Source organism: Sciurus vulgaris, assembly GCF_902686455.1.
Source record: "Sciurus vulgaris genome assembly, chromosome: 7".
NCBI lineage: Eukaryota > Metazoa > Chordata > Mammalia > Rodentia > Sciuridae > Sciurus > Sciurus vulgaris.
In genome coordinates this window covers 1,525,340-1,544,362 of record NC_136467.1, presented here as the reverse complement: position 1 = coordinate 1,544,362, position 19,023 = coordinate 1,525,340, and the positions used below count along the sequence as shown (strand labels likewise).

The window sequence follows — 19,023 nt, the reverse complement described above, 5'->3', positions numbered from 1 at the left end:
CAGGTGATGGTGCTGCCTGTGAGTGCTGCCTGTGAGCTCCCCTGTCCACTAGGAGTGTCACAGTGTGCTCCCTGCTGCGGATCAGGGATGGCACCTGGGTGGCGCGGCTGGGAGGGCGGCCTGTGGCCGTGCCGCCCGTCCTCCCTGGTCGCCAGCCTGTCCACAGCCCTCTCTCGGGCCACCACTTCCTGCCTTCCCAGCTGTGCCTTTGGCCAGCTCTGGTCTGGCCGGCTCCTCCGCCTGCTCATATCTCTCCCTTGCTTCTCCTCCGCAGTGTCCTCCTGTGACCAGGAACACCAGTCTGCCCTGGAGGAAGCCCGGCAGCCCAAGAATGACAACGTGGTCATCCCTGAGTGTGCCCACGGGGGGTCTCTACAAGCCAGTACAGTGCCACCCGTCCACAGGGTACTGCTGGTGTGTGCTGGTGGACACAGGGCGCCCCATCCCCGGCACGTCCACCAGGTAAAGTACAGCCCCACGCCATGGGGTGGTGGGCAAGGCTCTGGTATGGAAACCAGGAGTTCAGGGCCACCTTGGCACACACCGTGGGCATGGGCACCTGTTAGGCCTGGGGGCCTTGCACCCTGAGTGTCCTTCTGTCCTCTGCCTGGGTTGTCTTTAGGATGAGTGGCTTTAGCCATCAGGAAGTGGGGGACAGTGTGTGTCCAGTGGTCAGCAGAGGCGGCAGAGCAGGCCTGAAAACCCAGTCCTCGGCAGGGTGGTTGGTGCCAGCCTGGTGCCTTGGTGAGTGCACGCCACAGTGGAGAGTGGGGGTCTCTTCCTCTCACTCCCAGTTTCACAGAGGAGACCAGGCATTTAAGATGCTGAGGCTCCTGTGGAATCAAAGTCCTTGAACCTGGAATTCTCACTTGACAGCGAGAAGCGGCCAGAGCAGCAGCACTGAGAGCGACCGGGTTCTGACCTATGAACGTAGCTCATCCACTCCTGGTCCGTGAAGTCTGAGCAGAACAGCCGCCTCCGCAGCCCCGAAGGCAGGCTGCTGGCCTGCGGAGGTAGCGGTCCCCGTGGGCACCTTCGAGCAGCTCTTTGTCACCTGAATGTGCCTTTGATTTTTCCTAGATCTGTATAAAATAGTTGACACATAAGTGAAAATGCAACTCTCGAACGTCCTCAGATTTAATCCGATTTCATCTCTGTGCCCGGGTGTAACACTCCCTAAATAATTTCCCCCCTTTTCTCAAGTGTGAAAGCGGGGAGTAGAGGGCTGGCAGGCAGTGTAGACCCAGGAGCTGGAAGGGCAGGTGGCCAGCCAACGTCTGCTTCATCGAGGCCGAGCCCAAGCCCGCCGCCCTCGGGCCCCTTCAGTGGAACCGGCTGCCGTGAGAGCCCTGCTTAGGAAATGGTAGTAATGCCCTCACGTCAGAGCCGACCCCGTGGCCAGCACCGCCACCCCAGCTGCCGTGGAGAGACAGCCTGTTCTGACCCGCGCCCGTGTGGCGAGCTGGCTCAGCATCACAAAGGGCACCCGGGCAGCCGTGGGGCTTCGGGAGCTGTTGCCGGCTGCCCGGCCTGGAGACGGCGTCCACCTTTTCCAGGCTTTGACCTGCGACTCTGTCCTGCACCTCGGCGTGTAGCGTGGTTCTCTGAAAGACCTCAGGGTCTGCATGTTTGGGCACTGCGGCCCTGTTTCCCCTTGGGCTTATGCCAGCTGCAGCTCTGGTCCCTCCTGCCGCAGAGTCCCCGGCAGGCCTTCTCTTAGTGCTGCCCAAGGAAGATCCTTACGCTGTCACAACCAGGGCTCCTCAAACTGGCTCTGAATGATGAGACCGGCCATTTACCACGACATCCCGGAGAACCTGGGAAGGCTTTTTGGGTGGGCGCAGGCTCTCCTAACACGCCCCCTTCATCTGGCTCAGGACGGAAAGGAAGCTGAGGTTTCCCTCTCCATTTCGCCTGAGGGTGGGCAGCCCCTCGTCTTCCCGCTTCAGGAAGGACATCCTGGAGCCAAGGAGAGGGCTGCTCGGGGGGCATGTGTTCCTCTCGATCCCGTCTCCTTCCACAGTAGCCCAGGGACAGGCCCAGGCTGCTCCAGGGCAGGGGAGCACACCAGTCCCATCTCCCGGGCTTGCACTGCCCTGGGCAAGGGGCTGCAGGCCCTCCACCCCACCTCTCTCAGAAGTTGCCAGCTCCCCCTCTCTGAGGACTGGGACTCCCGGTGACGTCAGCAGCCCAAAGACGGTCGTCAGGGCTGCTGGTTCTCCTCCCTGCTCTGCGGCTTCCTGTCTGGGCCTTCTCCAAGCATCAGATGAAGCCATGACAGCAGATTCTGGAAAAAAGACTCTGAGGGCAAGGAAAGCCTCCCGCTCCATGGACTGGAGTTTCCGCACCCAGGGGCAGGCCTCTCCCAGGGCTGCCAGGAAGAAGGCAGGGTCGCTGCAGCTCGTCCCGGCCAGCCTGGGTTTCCAGGTGGGCACTGAGTGCAGTCCTGAGTGGGGGCATAGGGCACGGGGTTGCAGAGGTCAGCGGAGCAGCGGCGTGCGTGTGGGAGATCAGCGCTTCGGAGCAGGGCTGGGCGTGCCTCCCCTCCAGCCCCGGTGGCAAGCCTGGGACCATTTTGCAGAGAGGCCTCGGTCTTCTTGATTCTGGGAGGCCTCCTGGCCTCAGTGCCTTCGTTTTTCTTCCAGCGAGCATGTGAATGCCCTCAGCGGCCCTAGGAGCCGGGGATACCCAGTGAGCAGAAGGCTGGACACCCTGCCAGTGAAGCTTCCTCCTAGTGAAGGAGGAGATGCCACAGACACTTGATCAGAGGAGCAGGATTGGTCAGCGTTCTGGGTGGTGACAAATTCCCCAGAGGAAATGAACACAGCTGGGCAGAGCCAGGGGTGCAGCCTGCAGAGCCAGGGCAACCCCTGCCTTGCAGGTGGAAGTCAGGACATGCAGATGCCAGGGAGCAAGGGCTACCAGCTCCAGCCAGGGCTAATACTGCCCACGCAGCAGGGTCCAGGTGAACCTGACCAGGAGCTGGCTAAGCCACCAGGAGCGTGGAGGTATAGCAAGCTGTTTCCGTTGATCCCTGACCTGGTGCTGTTGCCACAGATGGTCTCAAAGATGGTCCAATAGCCTCCTCAGCAGGCTCCCCTCTGAGGTACACGCTAGCTGCAGGAGATCAGGCATCCCACCCACATACCACAGCATCAGAGGTCACAGGAGCTTCTCTCTCTCTCTCTGGGGGGAAAAAAAGCCCATTTCCAAGAAGAACCCAGATAGAGTTAGGACTTAGATAGCTGCCCAGCAGTGGATCTCTGGTGCCCAGCAGTCTGTCAGAAACATCAGCTCAGCAGCACCTGGGGAGATCAGCCTCAAGGGTCTCTTCCTGCTCTGTTGCTGGGGCTGAGCAGCCAGAGCACAAGAGCATCCACCTTCATGGCTGTTCACTTGCCCTCCGTTGCATGAGCACAGATTCCTTACTGTTTTCCTGAAGGAAGGAGTTCCGGGCAGTGCGCCATAGTTTGGATTTGCATTCGCATAGAGAGCTCAAATGTTTGTTCCCCTCAATAATCCTGTGTCTTCTGATGGGGAAGAAAGTTTGGAAATCCAACCGTGGTACCAGCTATGAGAATCAAATGCATCACCACCTGGAAGTCCATTCTGTTCTCTGCCTTGTGTCCTCAAGCAGAATAAAGGGGCCTTGGTCATAGACCTGCGTGTGTGCTGCGAGTGAGGAAGCAGCTCCCTCCGGCCCAGGGTGGAAATCCAGCAGATCCTCTGCAGGGGAAGCTTCAGCTCCTCCGGATTCTCCTGCCTTTTGTGTCGGCATCAAGCCCTCAGCTATACTTTGCAGATTATAAAGGGAGGGCCCAGGCACATGAGCCAGCCCATGCCCCCAGCTGGTGGGATCCAGGCGGGGAGAGAGGAGCAGATTTGCCCTCGGCAGAGAGCAGGAAGGGCTACTGGGTCAGCGCAGGTCAGACGAGACCCAGCTGCTACCCAGGAAGCGAAAGAGATCCTTCCCTTGGTGGTGCTGGCGAAGCTGCTGTCCACAGTCCTGAGAGGTCACCTCAGTTCCTGACTCCGGAGCTGGATCCAGGGCCTTGGGCATGTCACCACATGGGTACGAAACCACTCTGCATGGCAGTCGGCCTGGGGCCTGATGGGCAGCCAGACCCCCGTCCGAACAAATTGAAACAAACACCACCGAGGGAGTGCAGACACGTCAGGGCGGGTTCACCTCCCCGGGCCCGAGCCCTCCCCGAGGCACCATCTCTGCCCATGACGGCGTTCTGCTCAGCTCTGGAAGGGGCAGGCCCACCTCCCCGCAGGCTTACTTAGGCCTCAGTGCTGGGGTCCTCACGATACCCCCGGCCCACACTTGGAGCAAGACCCTAGTGGCTAGCTTCCTCATGGCTTCAGAGTTGGAAGATGCTGGACATGGGTTAGAAGCGATGCCTCTCCACCCCATGAGGAGAGCTAGATCCGGAAGGGGTCTGGATGCACCACAGGGATTTGGCTCAGCTGTCTAACCCTGCAAAAGGGCATGCCTCAGGAGGTGCGGACACTCGGCACCAAGGCCCGGTCAGGCATGGGAGCCCTCCCTGCAGTCCAGGCTGGAGGTGCCGGCACTGCCTGTCCTCGGCAGCTCAGATCTCATGGCTGCGAGGTGGCCCGTTCTAGGGTAGCCATCAGGTTCGGCCTGTTCCCCTCCACAGATGCAGGCCTCGGCCAGCATGCAGGCTGGCTTGCCCATGCTCTCCTCAGGAGGAACAGAGCTCTGCAGCCCTTGGGAGGCGGGGCATCCGCCCTCCCCTCTGGGTGCATCTCCGTTATCTTGTTTTTGCAGTGCTGGGATCAAACCCAGGGCCTCGCACAGGCCAGCAAGTGCTTCCCACTAGCTACGTCCTGGCCCCTGGGTGCGTTCTGCCTCCCCTCTGCCAGCTGTGGCCCCAGGTGCACAGGGGAAGCTGTGATCCTGGAGTCTCTGTCATCTGTTACTGAACAGGAAATCTCAATTCACAGCTTTGGGTAAAATGCGATCCTTTGTTGGCCCGCATCTGTCAGAAGACACGTGAAGCTTGTGTGCGAGGTTCCAAGTTCTCGTTGAGGCAGGAGGAGGCAGAGGTGTGTGGGCCCTGGGCTGGGCCTGCCCTGGGCCTGGCTCTGACTCTGGGGACACCAGTGGAAGAAGACTCTGAAGTGTCCCCAGTGGAGAAATTCATTTTTGAAGGTTGGAAAACAAGTGACTAATGGAAAATGGGAATATGACATGATCTCTGTGAAGTCAATGTGACTGGCAGCCCCTTCTTAGGGCGTGAGAAGGGACGAAGGGAGAGCAGGGACTCAGGGCCTTGCGGTGCCTCGAGCTGCAAGACCCGGCCCAGGGCAGTCCTCCTGCACCCTGGCCCTGGCTGGCTCCCACATCTCTATGTCTCCTTGCTCGACTGGCCTGTCCTGACCCTGGCGTGCACTGACGTCGTGCATGGGACCCCATCCACAAGGAGGAGCCGATGGGTGGAGACAGTGTGCAGGACTGATGAGGGACCCGCGGAAGGCAGGCAGGTGCAGGCCAGGCTGGGACTGCAGGCGCCTCATGTGTCCCAGGAGGGGCGGGGGAGTCAAGGGACGTGCATGCCCCAGAACCTGTGATTCAGCTCAAGTGCTGCCCCCGACGGTTCTCCTGTCTCCCAGGAGAGGACTTCCCCCCTTGAGCTGGCTGGGTCCTCTCCGAGGATCAGCCGAGAAGCCTGAGCAGCGACAGGGTGGTCGTGGAGGGGGCCCGAGGCCGGCTGCTGCCCCCTCACGACCTCTGCACTGCCTTGGACCACTGTGTGGGCACAGCCTCCGCTCCAGCTCCAGCACCCAGCACAGTACCAGAGCCAAGTGGCCTTGTGGGGCTGTGGACACGCGTCGCTGGCCGTTCACAGGCGGTGCATCTGGGTTTGGGCCCGACACCTTCAGGCGACAGAGTCCCCCGCTCACTCAGGACTCTGGTTCCTGACTGGATCCAGGTGGAACCTGATGTCTCGTTTTTGTTTTTTTTTTTTTTCTTTTTACACTTGCGGCTTCACACACTGGACTGGAAAGGGGTTGGACTTTGCGTCGTGTATCAGTGGGAGACTGAGTCTTCGCGACTGCCCCCTGTTTGGAGGAGTCTAGTTGCCAAGCCCCTGTCCCCATCTGTACCCTGTCCTCACACTCATGCCCCTCCTGTCCCCATCGTAACCCGCCCCATGCCTGGGGTCCAGTGGTGGAGTGCTTGCTGTTTGTAAAGTCGTGTGATAGAGGTGGGGACAGAGTGAGGCAGGCTGGCGGGAAGAGCTGCAGGGGCTTCTTCGGTCCACTGCAGGGACGTGTGCATGATGTAGCAAAGGCAGTTATGCCACAGGCGCGTGACCCGAGGACCAGACGTCTTGGTCCTTAGAGGACAAAGGCCACCACAGCTCAGAAGACCCTCAGGCATCTGTTCTCTCCCTCCCCAGGTACGAGCAGCCCAAGTGTGACGACAGAGCCCGGGCGCACCCCACCAGAGCACGGGACCTGTACAAGGGCCGGCAGCTGCAGGGTGAGTATCACCCACAGCTGGTGGGCATCCGCTGCCACTGCAGGATCTCCACAGGTATGGCTCGGGAGTGTCTGCCTGCTTCCAGGCCCAGCACCGTGAGGCCCGGAGCCTCCGGTTCCTCCTGAAGGGTGGTGAGGCAGAGGCCGACTCAGGCCCACAGCACACGGGCTGCTTCTCAGGCTGCTGTACCCTGCAGGCCGCAGTGTGAGAGGCGCGCCGAGCGAGAGAGCAAACGATGGGAAGGAAGCAGCAGCATCACTCCCAGGCCAGTGTGGCCACTCCTGGGCTTCTGAAGCGCACAGCCTGAGCGGCCTTTACATATTTCCAGGGCATTCCCTTAGCGTCGAGCTAGCAGGCGGAACAGCGGAGGCTAGTTTCAAGGAAACACGGGCTCAGTCTGTGTGTTAGGTAAGTAATTGCAAGGGACCATTTGAAGCGAAGCATAGGCAGCAAGTTTAAATGAATGGAGGTAAGGATCCCCACAAGGCGCTTCAGGAAAGTTCTCTGAGCCCAGAAGTGCACAGGTATCTGATGTGCTAGGAAGGAAGACATCAGCAGTCACACTGGAGCCTCTCAGGAGACAGTGTCCTTCCAGGAGTCGTGTGAGACGGCACCTGCTGCCCAGTGTAGCGCAGCCCAGGGGAGCCAGGCCCTGGGCCCACAGCTCCCTGTGCCCTGGAGGCAGCCTGCGCCCTGACATCACGGGGTAAATCCGAAGACTTCGGGAAGATGCTCCAAAGCTGCTTGCTACTCTGTTTCATCTTGAGCCTCCTTTATTCTTAAATATCTCCAGATTGTCCCCAAGACCATGAAAATCACTCGTTACTTCCTCCACGTAGGCTGCACATCTGATCTGTCTTGAAGGTCTGGATGAGCCCACTTCAGAGAGCTGCTGTGGTTCCTGTAGGATCTGTGGTGCCATCGATAAAGAGGGTTTTAACTTGGCAAAGTAAGATGTTCCCTGCTTACAAACGAAGACAGGGAAGGCCAGGATGCCTGATCACATGAACTCTCCACGCATGCTTCCAACCTGCTCGGCAGCCCTGAGAGCAGACGCACCTGGCAGAGGGGAGCAGGCAGGGCAGGACCTCCGTGCTCAAGGTCTCCAGCTGCCCCCAGCTCGGTCGCCCAGGGTTGTCAGGTTTGGAGGGCCTACCGGTGGCTTTATTTTGCCACCCTGTATTCTGCTGGGTGACTGACCAGTGCTTCCTGTTTCATCAGTTGGGCTTCCTTCTGCATTGGGTATGAGGAGGGCAGAACACCAGGGTGCCTTGTAAACTCTATGCCAACTCCAGACAGGCCTTCATGCCCTGGTGCCTCATCCTGAGAGGGCGCTCAGCCCCCACGGCCTCCTCTCCATCGTCAGAGGCTGAGTCTGTGTGCGTGCAGAGCTGAGGTGGAGCCCAGGGCCTCCTGCGGGCCAGGCTGCCCTGCAGCTCGAGGCACCAGACCCTGAGGTCAGGTGGTAAGTTAGCAGGTGATGCGTTTCTGAAAAAGAAAGGATGCGCTTCGTGCACGTGTGTCACCAGGAAAGCCCTGGGTAGGTTCTGCCTGGCTGGGCTCCGGGGGCCTGAGGACGCGGAGTCCTCCATCTCATGCACCTGGCGCACTTCCCGAAGAGCCCAAGGTGCTCCACTGACGGTCAGTTTTTCCTTCCCTCTTTGGGTACCGTGAAGCCGCATGACTCCTGAGCGTGTCTGCACTGTGGTTTAGCATGAATGTAACCCAGCAGTGTCCCCAGAGCTTGCCCTCCACTGGGAAAGGGCACCCTTTGGTCCCCCAGGCTGCACTTGGTAGGAAGCCCTTTTGGGGGCAGAAGCCCACCCTCTAAGCACTAGATGGAGATCTAAACTGAAGACTGGTCCTTCATCTGGTGGTTTCGCTACCGAGAAACATGAAACAGCACCACAGGGCGTGTCCGAGCGTCAGATGAGCCCCTGGGGGGTCAGCACTGCTGCAGGGACAACACTCCCTCTGCAGGGTGTGGGAGGAGGACTCTGGGCCTCTCGCGGAGGCTGCGGCCGGTCAGGCTCCCAGCAGTGCCGATGTCCTGCAGCCCTGGGGAAGTGCGCCGGCTGTGCTCCAGGAAGGGTGGAGCTTGTGCTCACGCCCCCTCCATCATTTTCATTATTTGGAGATAATTATCCTTATTAGGCAAAAAAAGCCAAGTGACTCTTAAATTAGCTCCAGGATACAGGCTGTTCTTGGTGGAGAAGAGAAATCTCTTTCCAAAATAACTCAGCAACACTGCGTAGGCGAGCACGCCACGTGACATATAGGCTGATATGTTTTCTCCTGCTGCAGTTTCGCCTTACGCTCCTTCTCTGCTTCCGTCAGTGGTAGCCCCTCTTTCCACGTCGAGTCGAGAAGATTGCACACACAGCTTCCTTGTTGGGGTGTTAGATGCCAAATATTTATTCACATCTTCTATAGAATAGTGGATTTTCTAGCTATTGAAACGTAAGTGGTAGTAACATGAGCCCCACCAGTCAGCAGAACGAGAAGGAGCTCGCTCTCTGTGAGCTGATGCATCCACAGGAAGTCTCGGTCACCTTAGCCTTTCTTCTCTGGCAGTCTGTGGAGCTGTGGGTTCTGTGGACACGTGGGCTTGTGCTCAGGGTGGCGGTGGGGGAGCTCCTTCCAGGGCCCTGGGCAGCCTGCAGATGGCTCCTTCCTAGCTCTCTGCTCTGGGCCAGCGGCTGTCTCCCATGTTTCTGGCAGCCCTGTCCCTCTGCCACAGGGTTAAGCAGCCAGAGTGGCTCCTTGTCCACAGCAGGACAGCCCGGCCCCCCTGCACCTGCAGCTAGATCATGCCCTCCAGGCCCCTCTTGGGATTGTTGAGCAGTGTGTTAGCACGGTGCCAAGTCGCCTTGTGACTTAGAAAATGGCTCTCGCCTTGCCACAAGCGAGGCTCAGTGTGTTTTCCTGAGGAGACTAGACCCTGTGCGCATGACGGTGTGGCTACGTACCTGCCTGTGGGGTGGCCAGGCGGCCAGCAGGCTCATCCTCTGCTGCCTGAGGCTTCTGGAGGCAAGCGAGTGTCAGCATTTCCTCCTTAAAAATGTCACCCTGTAGGCTGCTGGGTTCTCAGCCAGGTCTACAGTCCAGCTGAGCGGGCAGCGAGGCCCTGCTGCCCCTTGGTGCACAGCCCTCTAGGCTACGAAGATGGCAGCTCAGGAGGCCGCGCTCTGCATGTGCCAGGGCAGCTCTGCTGCTCTCTGTCCCTAGCACAGGTGAGGAGGAGCGCAGCGGCACCCTCCCCACAGGCCGTGGACAGGGCTCTAGAAACCAGGGGCATGTTGGTGTGAGAGGACGCGGCCTCGAAGGCTGAGGGAGCCATTGTGCCTCAGTGCTGAGTCAGCATGTCAAGCCACCAGGCCCGGGGGACCCGACCTGCGGGATTTCCCTGGGGGACCCGACCTGCGGGATTTCCCTGGGGGACCCGACCTGCGGGATTTTATTTTCAGCCCTATTTTTGTCAAGATATAGAACCAAGTCTGTGGAATATGCAATCTCTAACTCCTCAGAGGACACTCGTATCTTTAGAAAGCCCAGAAAAAAAACAGTGAGTCACTGGATCCTTTTATCAAAGGAGGGCTAATGTTGGCAAGAGGCCGGTTGTGGGTCACCCATGTGGCTCAGGAGCCAGGACGAGCCGGAGTCTAGGGCCGGCCGTGGGCGGGGAAGGTGTGGGCGTGGAGACCAGCACCTGTGGGACCCTGATGCTGGCTCCGCCTCACACCAAGACAGCGGGCCACACCGGTGCTGGCTTGCTGTTGGTTGGCACAGGGGCGCCTGGCAGCAGCCCCTCTGTTTGATGCCCACTGTCTCCTCACATAAGAGTGTTAGTGGGCCGGGAGGTGCACAGCAGCAGGAGCCAGAGAGCGGCAAGGGCTGTTGGTGAGTTTTCATCAGGACAGTGAGTTCAGCTGATAGTTCTGTTCCATTTTTAGGAGGATGAGGAGAATTTGGAGAGGGCACAAGAAAAGATGGCAGCAGTCATTCCCCATACAAATAAGAACAAAGAGAGACTGAAGACACGCAGGCTGGCCTGCCTCGAAGGCCGAGGAGGTGGGGGACACACTTATTCCACTCGTCAGCTCTGGCAGCAAAGGTTCCCAGGGCCGCTTCCCCCAGAGGTTCTGAGCGCGAGGCACTTTCTCCTGCCTGCGGGTGCCTTTCAGGGTAGATGCCGTGGGACGAGAATGCAGCTGAGAAGGGCTGGGCGCTGGAGGACCCTGTTCCTCGCGTCTGGTGAGCCTGGTGACCGTGCTGCTCCGGAGCACCTTTGCCCGAGCCCCTCCTGCCTGGACCGGGCCCCTCAGGTCACCCTCTCAGGTCCACGGCAGCCTGCACCTCCTGCCGGCAGGTCCCGCAGCACATCCTGTGGAGGGAACATGACTTGGTTGGTTTGCTGTCTCTTCTGACCAGACTTTTGGATCTCAAGGCCAGTTAAAGACTCCCGAGGAGACAGAGGGCTTTGGGAGCCTCTTCTGCAGGGTAGGGTCCTGGCCTCCAGGTCCACTCGGCCTCTGTGGCTTTGAAAGTTAGGACAGTGCAGAAGAGAGATTGAGTAGAGTTTAGATCCACATTAATCCTGAGAGAGCAGCTGTCAGACAGATTAATAGTGTAAGCGGCATCTCAGAGACAGCTTGAATAGCTGAGGACAAGCCGTCCTCAGACACCACCAAATATGTTAAGTCTGTTGCTGAACAATTATCCCGTTGCAAGGATTCCTCCTTACTAAAGCAGTTTATCTAAGATCTTTAACCACTTGGATAACCTTCCAGTGTGGGGCACACTTGGCAATGACGCTTGTCTTCAGTGACCCAGCTCACAGCTGTGAATGGGGCTTCCTCACCTGATCGGGATCCACTGACCCTGGACCATGGCCAGAGCAGAACCCTCCTGCAATATGGGCCTTGGAAGTGATGTGCACGCAGTGTCCTAGAGAGTGAGGCTGAAAGGACCCTTCCTTTCAGGGCTGGCCTCTTTCAGGTGACACCACCATGAGGCCAAGGGGAGCAGGTGGGCAAAGACCTATTGCATAGGTGGCCCTAAGCCGGGGGTTCCAGAGAAGGTGAGCCCGCAGTGGAGCCAGCCCTTAGGATCCTAGCTTCAGTACCCTAGAACTGACATCGTCAGAGACCAACGCTGCAGGCAACTACAAGCCCAAGCAAAGGGGAGGCTGGCGTGCGTTAAGACTCCTTCATGTCCATGGTGTTGGGGGGATTCTTCAAGGGCTTCTCCAGATTTCCAGGTTCACACGTGAGGAATGCCTCACCCTCACCCCAGTTAGCACTGTGGGGGTGCCTGGGCAGCTCATGGCGCCAACAGTGAGCAGTGCCATGCCCAGCCACCCATGGAGGATGCTAGCCAGGCCTGGGGCCATTTCCTCTAGAACAGGCCAGGACTAAGAGGGGCAGGGCTGGTGGGAGGAACGGAGCTCACTTTGACCTAGAACTCGCTTCTCTGGGAATGCAGCTGGTCAAGCCCAGACCGGTGTGCCCATGTCCATGAGCCTTTGGTAGGACACTTGGACGCATTGGGTGATCAGATGGCAAGAAGCGGCTAGAAACATGGGTAACACGGAACTGCAGAGGCCCGGCACACTTCTAGAATGCTCTCCCTGTAGCGTGCTTCTCCTCTGACTTGTTGAATCGAGGAGTCTCTAGAAACCCAGTATGGTCCCTCTGGCAGGGCAGGAAGTGTTGGCAGCCCTCAGTCAACCTCAGGGGCCCTGGAGGGTCATACCCACAGCCTCCTCCTGCAGACGGGCTGCAGAGTGCTCGGTTCTGCCCCCTTGGCCCTGCTTTTCTCTGGGCGCCTCCTTATTTGATTGATTGCTCACATGGGGTCTGGCCAGCTGAGAACCGTGGGTCATCTGTCACGAAGCGTGACTGTGGGGGCCTGTGGCACGCTCTGAGGCGTGTGTGGGCAGGCGTCACCGCCCCCTTAGGTTGTGGGAGGTTAGCGCCTTCTGCCTTCCAATGTTAGGATAACTTGTCTGTGGTTTCTCTAGTGGAGCAATCTCTTCAAAGAAGAGAGAGGACAGAACAGGAGAAGCCTGTGCCTCCGCTGCCCCTGCTGCCCCTGTCGCCCGTCCACTGAGCACCACGTGTCTCTGTGGCTATCACTCTTGAGGTCCTGTGCCGATTCATGAGCTATTTTTCCAGAGGCACCAGCCCCAGCGTCTGTGCTGGCATGGTTTCTGGGCAGCACTGAACTCCCGACTCAATGGAGGTGGCGAGGCTGTCCTGCGTCAGGAGAGCCAGTGCAGCTGGAGCTGGGCTGCCACCATGCCTTCCCCTCAGTTCAAAGCCCCTCTTTCACCTCTCCTCAGCACCTTCTCCTCCACAGGAGAGCCAGGTACGCAGGTGCTAGAAGCGGTGTCCATGCCCTGGTGCCTGCAGCCTACATAAGGGACAGTGTGGAGGGAGTATAGGGCAGCCCTCCCGGCCAGGGCCGCGTCTCCGCCACCACTCAGGACAGCGCAGATGTGGGAAGATGGTGGCCGGTGGAGGCAGAGCCCCCTGCCACTGGCCTTGGCCCTGCGGGATGAGCAATGCCCAGAGGCCTTTCCAGACGCCCCAGTGGAGAAGGCGGCTTCCACAGCTCCTCTCCTGTCCACACAGCAGGAATGCATGGATCAGTGACCTCTCCACTTACCCTGGACTCTCCTGTCCAGGGCGTATCTGCACAGGTTCCCTAAGGCGCCAGTCAGGGGAGATTTAGGAAACCACCGAGGTTACCGTGCAAAGCTCTCGAAGGACAGGGTGACTGGACGTTTACAAGAGTCACACGTGTCTGTGAAGGAATTAGGGCTCACAGGTTTGGCCAAGAAGGAATCACTGCCAGCACTGCGGAGGAGGCGCCTGGTTTGCACACGATGGGGCCAGGCGTGGAGGACATGCCAAGGCCCACAGGGCTCTTGGGCCCTGGGAAGGGAGGCAGGTCAGCTTCAGGAGGTGGAGCCACAGCACTGGGGGGGCCAGGAGGAAGCTCCATATTGGCAGTGTCATCAGAGCGCCTGGCAGGAGCACAGTTGGCCACATTCTGGCTGAGCCTCTGTCATTAGGAGTGGACAGTGGCCCCCAGCCCTGGTACAGCACAGGGCGCCCCTGAGCACCCGGAGCTGATGTCCTGGAGCATCACAGTCTCAATCTGCTTAGCGTGCCTGCTGTGAGAGGGGGCTTCTGCATTACAGCCGTGCACCACATGAGCTGTGTCCTGCGGCCTGGGTGACCAAGGTGACAGCAATCCTTCCAGGTCCTACAGGCCCTGTCAGTCACGCTGCACGCAGGCTTGAGAGACGGCGCTCGCCTCACATGTCATCACAAGAGCACCTCTAGGAACCCCCGTGATGTGAGAAGCAACCCAGAGGAAGTTGTGAACCACGTTGGGGGACACCCAGAAGCACACCAGGCAGGCCTGGGGCACACGGCGACCCACAGCCCCACAGACCCCCACCAGCTCCGCACCCCCAGGGGAGGTGCCAAGACCCAGCCACATCAGGGACATGCGGGAGGCCAGGAGGCCTGCCCGCCACATGCTGTGGACGGAGAGCTGGTCCTGACTTCATCTTGCTCCCAGGACGCAAGCCTCACTCACCTTGGCATTTGCTCTTGGTGGTTTTGTTTTCACATTCTTTACTCTTTATTTATTGAAAGAAAACAGGGTGAGCTCCACTCTCACGGCTGACGCCTGGCCACCACCTGGTCTGTCACAGGTGTGCCCTCTGCCCAGCAGCTCTACTCCTCTTTGCACACGCTGGGGATGTGTGCACAGCAGAGGTGAGCAGTGGGATCCGGGCCACAGCTACTGGAGGCTGATGTGCCTGTCCACGCTGCCAGCCCGCTCCTCTGCCTTTGCAATGTTCAAGAACCCACCCCAGTCCCCCCACACTGCCCAGGAAGGCCAGCCCAGGGCCAGAGCAAACAAACAGACAAGCTCTGGGTTTTCTCAGCTCCAGGCAGTGGGCCCCGGAGGAGGAAGGGAATCTGCTTGTGCTTCGAGCAGCCTGTCACGGGCCCCCTCGGACTCTAGAGTGCAGGCTGCCAGCTGCTATTTTGCCTGGGCAAGTGGTCAGCTTTTCAGCTGCCTTAGAGGACTGGACCCCCAGCTGTTGCTTCAGTCCCTAGCAAGCAGGGGTCCAGCCAACTACCCAGAGCACCAGGGCTCTGCAAGGCCAGCCTGGCAGTGTGAGGCCCCTGGGAAGTCCAGGACACAGCTTCATTCTCATGTCCATCCTGTTCTCTAACTATCACCCGAACAGAAAGGCTGAGTGACAGTCAGTCTGAAACTGACGATAGCACACATTCTGTCACCTAGGTGTGTTCTGGGCCTGTGCGTCTGGAGTGTTCAGCCAGCACCGCAGCCTCAGAACTGTGGCTGGTGGCTGGGAGGGCAGGCTGGGCCTGCATACCTTAGGCTGGAGTGTGGCTACAGACGGGCAGGGTCGCTCTGTTCTCACTGTGTCCAGGGAGAGCTGTGGCCCACTTGCCACCTCTGCAGGGGAACCATTCCACGTGGGGTGGCTGGTTAGGTTCCTAGGTCAGGGTGAAGAGCTCCTCGTTTAACCTGCTCAGAGGGGAGTTGCACTGTGGGCCCTAGAGCCTGGGAGGAGAGAACAGTGTCAAAGTCCAGCCTGAGGAAGACGTGTGTAGGAAGTCTTGTGAGAGGTGCGGCCTTGCTTCTGACCTGCAGCCTGTCGACCTGGGATCAGCGTGAGCTGGGTGTCCACATGGACCACGGGCTTCTCCTCTAGGGAGGCGAAGGTGCTGGTGCCAGGGCTTCCTCAGCCTGCAGGTGAATCAGCTGCACAACCGCCTCTGGACCGTGTGCTGATTCAGGGAGCACACTGCCCCTCTCTGAGCGGTGGCTGAGGCAGTACTGAAGGGAAGACCCCTGTCTTCACCAGGAAGTGGCACCGCATCTGCACTCTTCACCCTTGCTCCAGCTGGGGTCTGTGGCTCCCTCTGTGTGCTGGCTGCTGGAGCCAGACCCAGGCTCCACTTGGAGCCAAAGTGCACTTTGCTTCGGAACCAAACAGCGGCTTCCCACCAGGCTTCCTGGCCCTCATTTCCTGGGTGGGCGCCTCCCTGCTGCTTCACCTTTGGTGTCACTGTGACAGGGTACGTGTCTGCGAGGCGTCTGGTGTCTTCCTGGAACTGGGCGAGTGGGGGCCTGTGTGCACAGACGCACCACAGGGCGGCCCTCCCCGCGCTGGCCTCTGCTGCAGTCTGAGGCAGCAAGGGCGCAGAGTGGAGGGCAGGCCCGCGTGCAGAGCTCGGAGAGCGCTTTCTGTCTGAGTGGTCGACGCATTGCCTGGGGGCAGTGTGGGAGCAGGCGTGCCCTTTAGCGGCAACACGGCTGCCAGGGCACCATGCCTCGCGCTGCTGAGGGTGCCTCGAGGCGCTGGCTCCCGAGGGCCCTCAGCTCTTACCCTTGCTCTTGTGGAGAGCGGCAGCCACAGGTGGAACATGGGAGGGGGCAGGGGTGCCCCAGCCCGGCCCCTGCAGGGCACGCTGCCAGCCAGAGCCAGGCGGCAGGCTGGAGCCTGTTCTAGCTGGCTGCTTTTGTGCTGGGCAACCAAGGGCCTGGTCCTGCCATGAGGGCGCAGGGGACGGAGCAGTGAATCCGTAGCACTCCCTTCCCCAGAAGCATGCCTTCAGCAGCTGCTCCCACACGCAGTGTAGGGCTGGGCTTCTGTCCTGGTTAATGCCTGAGGGTGTAAACCCCAGCAGCCAGCAAGAGCAGTTCCTTCCACAACAGGCCTGGGTGTCTGCTTCCATGGTCAGTGAGTCTGTGATGTTCCCATAGGAGCCAGGGCAGGTGCCTGGGAGGCTGGTGGAGAGAAGCAGCAGCCTCGGCGCCTAGACGTGGGGCAGGGTACAGGGTTCAGGGGAAGGGTCCCGGTCTGCCCCCAAGAGCTCGGCTGTGCCAGGCAGCACAGGGGACACTCGGGTACGCTGCCATCCCTCCCACAAGTGCCCAGCCTGCACTCTTACATGTGAACAGGGCTGCCAGAGTCTCCATGGAGATCACCACCTACAAGTGGAGACCCTGCAACTTGACCCGAGGCTCTCTGCTCTCCCGGAGATCCCTGTCCACTCCTGGGCACAGCATTTAGCATGGCCGCCACCTGGGGCAGGGCCTTATCCTGGCTGCTCTCGGTGTGGTGTGCAGTCTCCTGCTCTGGTGTGGCTGCTGGGGCTTGGGAAACAGCTGTCCCTGGAGGTGACGTCAAAGCCCGTACAGAGTCCTCGCCCTGGGCTGAGATGGCAGGGCTGGCGGCTCCTTCTTGCTTCTGCTCCTCTCTGAGTGCCCTGGGGTCTCTGCCTGCTGCCCAAGCTGCAGAGGGACATACCCAGGGGCTGTCAGAGCAGAGTGCTCCTCTCTGCTGGATCCTGGAGCCCTGAGCAGGCCAGATTTGGTCTCATCCTTTTCCCAAAGCACAAGAATGTGGGTGGCCCTCTTTCCTGGCTTCACACTGAGGTCCCAACTCCACTTCTCTGACATCCTCCATTGCCCTGAAGTGCCCCCTGTCCTCTTCTGACTCTCCCTGAATGGGAATCATCAGGATAGGAGGGATGCCTGGGAGATGCCCAAAGCTCTGGACATGAGGGTTTCACTGTGTCCTTCACCAGAAAGTGTCGATAAGGAGCTGTGCAGCTGCCGCCTTCTCTTTGAAAACACCAGGTTAAAGGGACCCGAGTTTCTCCTTTGCGCAGCTTAGCTCTTCTGTTCGCCAGGCAGGGATAAGCTGGGGTCATCCAGAAGATGTAGTTTGGAAATGGCCACATTCAGATAACCCTGAGCTTTGGGGAAATCCACACATGCGAAACCTTCGGAAATGGTGGCACACAGGTCCCCTCCTCAGAGGCATGGAGTATATTCCCCCATTTCTTAATCTCAGCGAGCAAGTTGCAAGACTGAGCAGCAGCGGAGCCCCAGGGGGAACCAGGCTAAATCCTGTGCACAGGGCTTTCTAGCCAACTCCTCTCCGCATGTGGGCTCAGAGGCTCACAGGGAGATAGACGCTGGCCCCTGAGCACGTGCAATTTGAATTCTAGTAAGGAAAGTGGAGAAAAAACTGTAAGCCACTCAACAAGCATACAGGATCACCTGAGGGAAGGACAGTACAGACTGGAGGCAGGACGGGGGCCAGCCCCCAGGAGCGCAGATGGGCAGGGGTGTGAACCCAGGAGGGCATTCAGGGAAGCCAGGCCGTCCCTGTTGGCTGGTGCCTCTCTCTGGGTGGCACCGTGTGCTTGTGGTTGAGGGCTTTGCATTCTGGTGGGGATTTCTGGTGCCGGTCACACAGTTAACCCACTGCTTTGCTGTCTCGTGAGCAGAAAGCAACACAAATGCCACGCCCCAGGATGGCCGTGGGGTTGGCACGGGCTGTGTCTGTGCGTGGGATGTTGCATGTCAGCGGCTGGTGGTGGCCAACATCAGCTGCTCACCGCTGTCTTTACAGGGCTGTCTTCCTCAGGCAGTCGATTTCAGTGGGCAGCTGGTCTCAGGATCTGGCCAGGGCCTGCTCCCTGCAAGGCTGCAGTGGGCACCTCAGAGAGCCAGCCTTCGCCAAGGGGAATTGTTCGGGAACTCTTTGAAATACATGGAGAAACCAAAGAGAAGCCCTGCGGCTGGGCCAGCCCTGTGCTGGCACTTCCAAGGCTCGGCTCTCGGCCTGGAGCTGGCAGCCCCGAGGGTCCCGCAGAAGTGTGCGGCTCACGTGCCTCTCGGTGCCACGTCCAGGGGGCCACAGGCCTGGTCCCAGGACTGCCTGCAGTCCAGGAGGGCAGCCCTGTGTGGACCGCAGGTGGCCTCCCCGACAGCCATGGGCGTCAGCTCTGGGGCATTCTCTCAGTACAAGGCTGCTGCAGTTCCATCAACAGGGCTGCACACCTTCGGCTCAAGGGATTGTGACCTTCGGTGCCCACTAGTGAAGGGCCTCTTGACGGGCATTCCCAGGACAGTGCCGATGCCGAGGGCGCCGTGTCCATCCTTGTTGTGAGAACAAGCGCGCAGACCCCGGTCAGGCCCTGTCTCCTGGGAGGGGATCCAAAGCCCTTTAGCTTCCACCTGGAGGCCTGATTCTCCTCGTCTCCTGCGGGCCGTCCGACATCTCCCAGGGATTCCGTGACCCTCTGAGCAGGCCCAGACTCGGTGGTGAGAGGTGTTGAGGCAGGCAAGGGGCTCACGGGCTGCGCACCCCCGTGGAGCTGGTGGCCTGGGGAGGGAGCTTGGGTGCCTTGTGCTCACGCGCGCTGAGCAGCGAAGGCGATCTGGCCCTGCTTCTGCTGGGCGATGCCTGCAGCTGCCCCCAAGGTGACCGCCTCCCTTCCCGCCGCCACTTTGACTTCGTCGGCCTTATTTTGTTCACTGTTTCATGATAAAATAAAGACCTTCACTTGAAGGTGGCTAGAGGAAGTCCTGGCCTGAGCAGTTCTGCCGGCGGCATCTTGCTAAGGGGAAGGTCACTCCTGGGGTGTGACTCT

General features: G+C 59.6%; 1 protein-coding gene across 1 annotated transcript in view; it reads left to right on the top strand.

The window, feature by feature from the left end:
* The window catches only part of SMOC2 (SPARC related modular calcium binding 2), a 155,688-nt gene that overhangs the window by 117,388 nt on the left and 19,277 nt on the right, over positions 1-19,023 (top strand). The window contains 3 exon segments of the mRNA XM_079146203.1: positions 275-363; positions 365-462; positions 6,435-6,517. Coding sequence (XP_079002329.1) covers positions 275-363; positions 365-462; positions 6,435-6,517 — 270 coding nt within the window.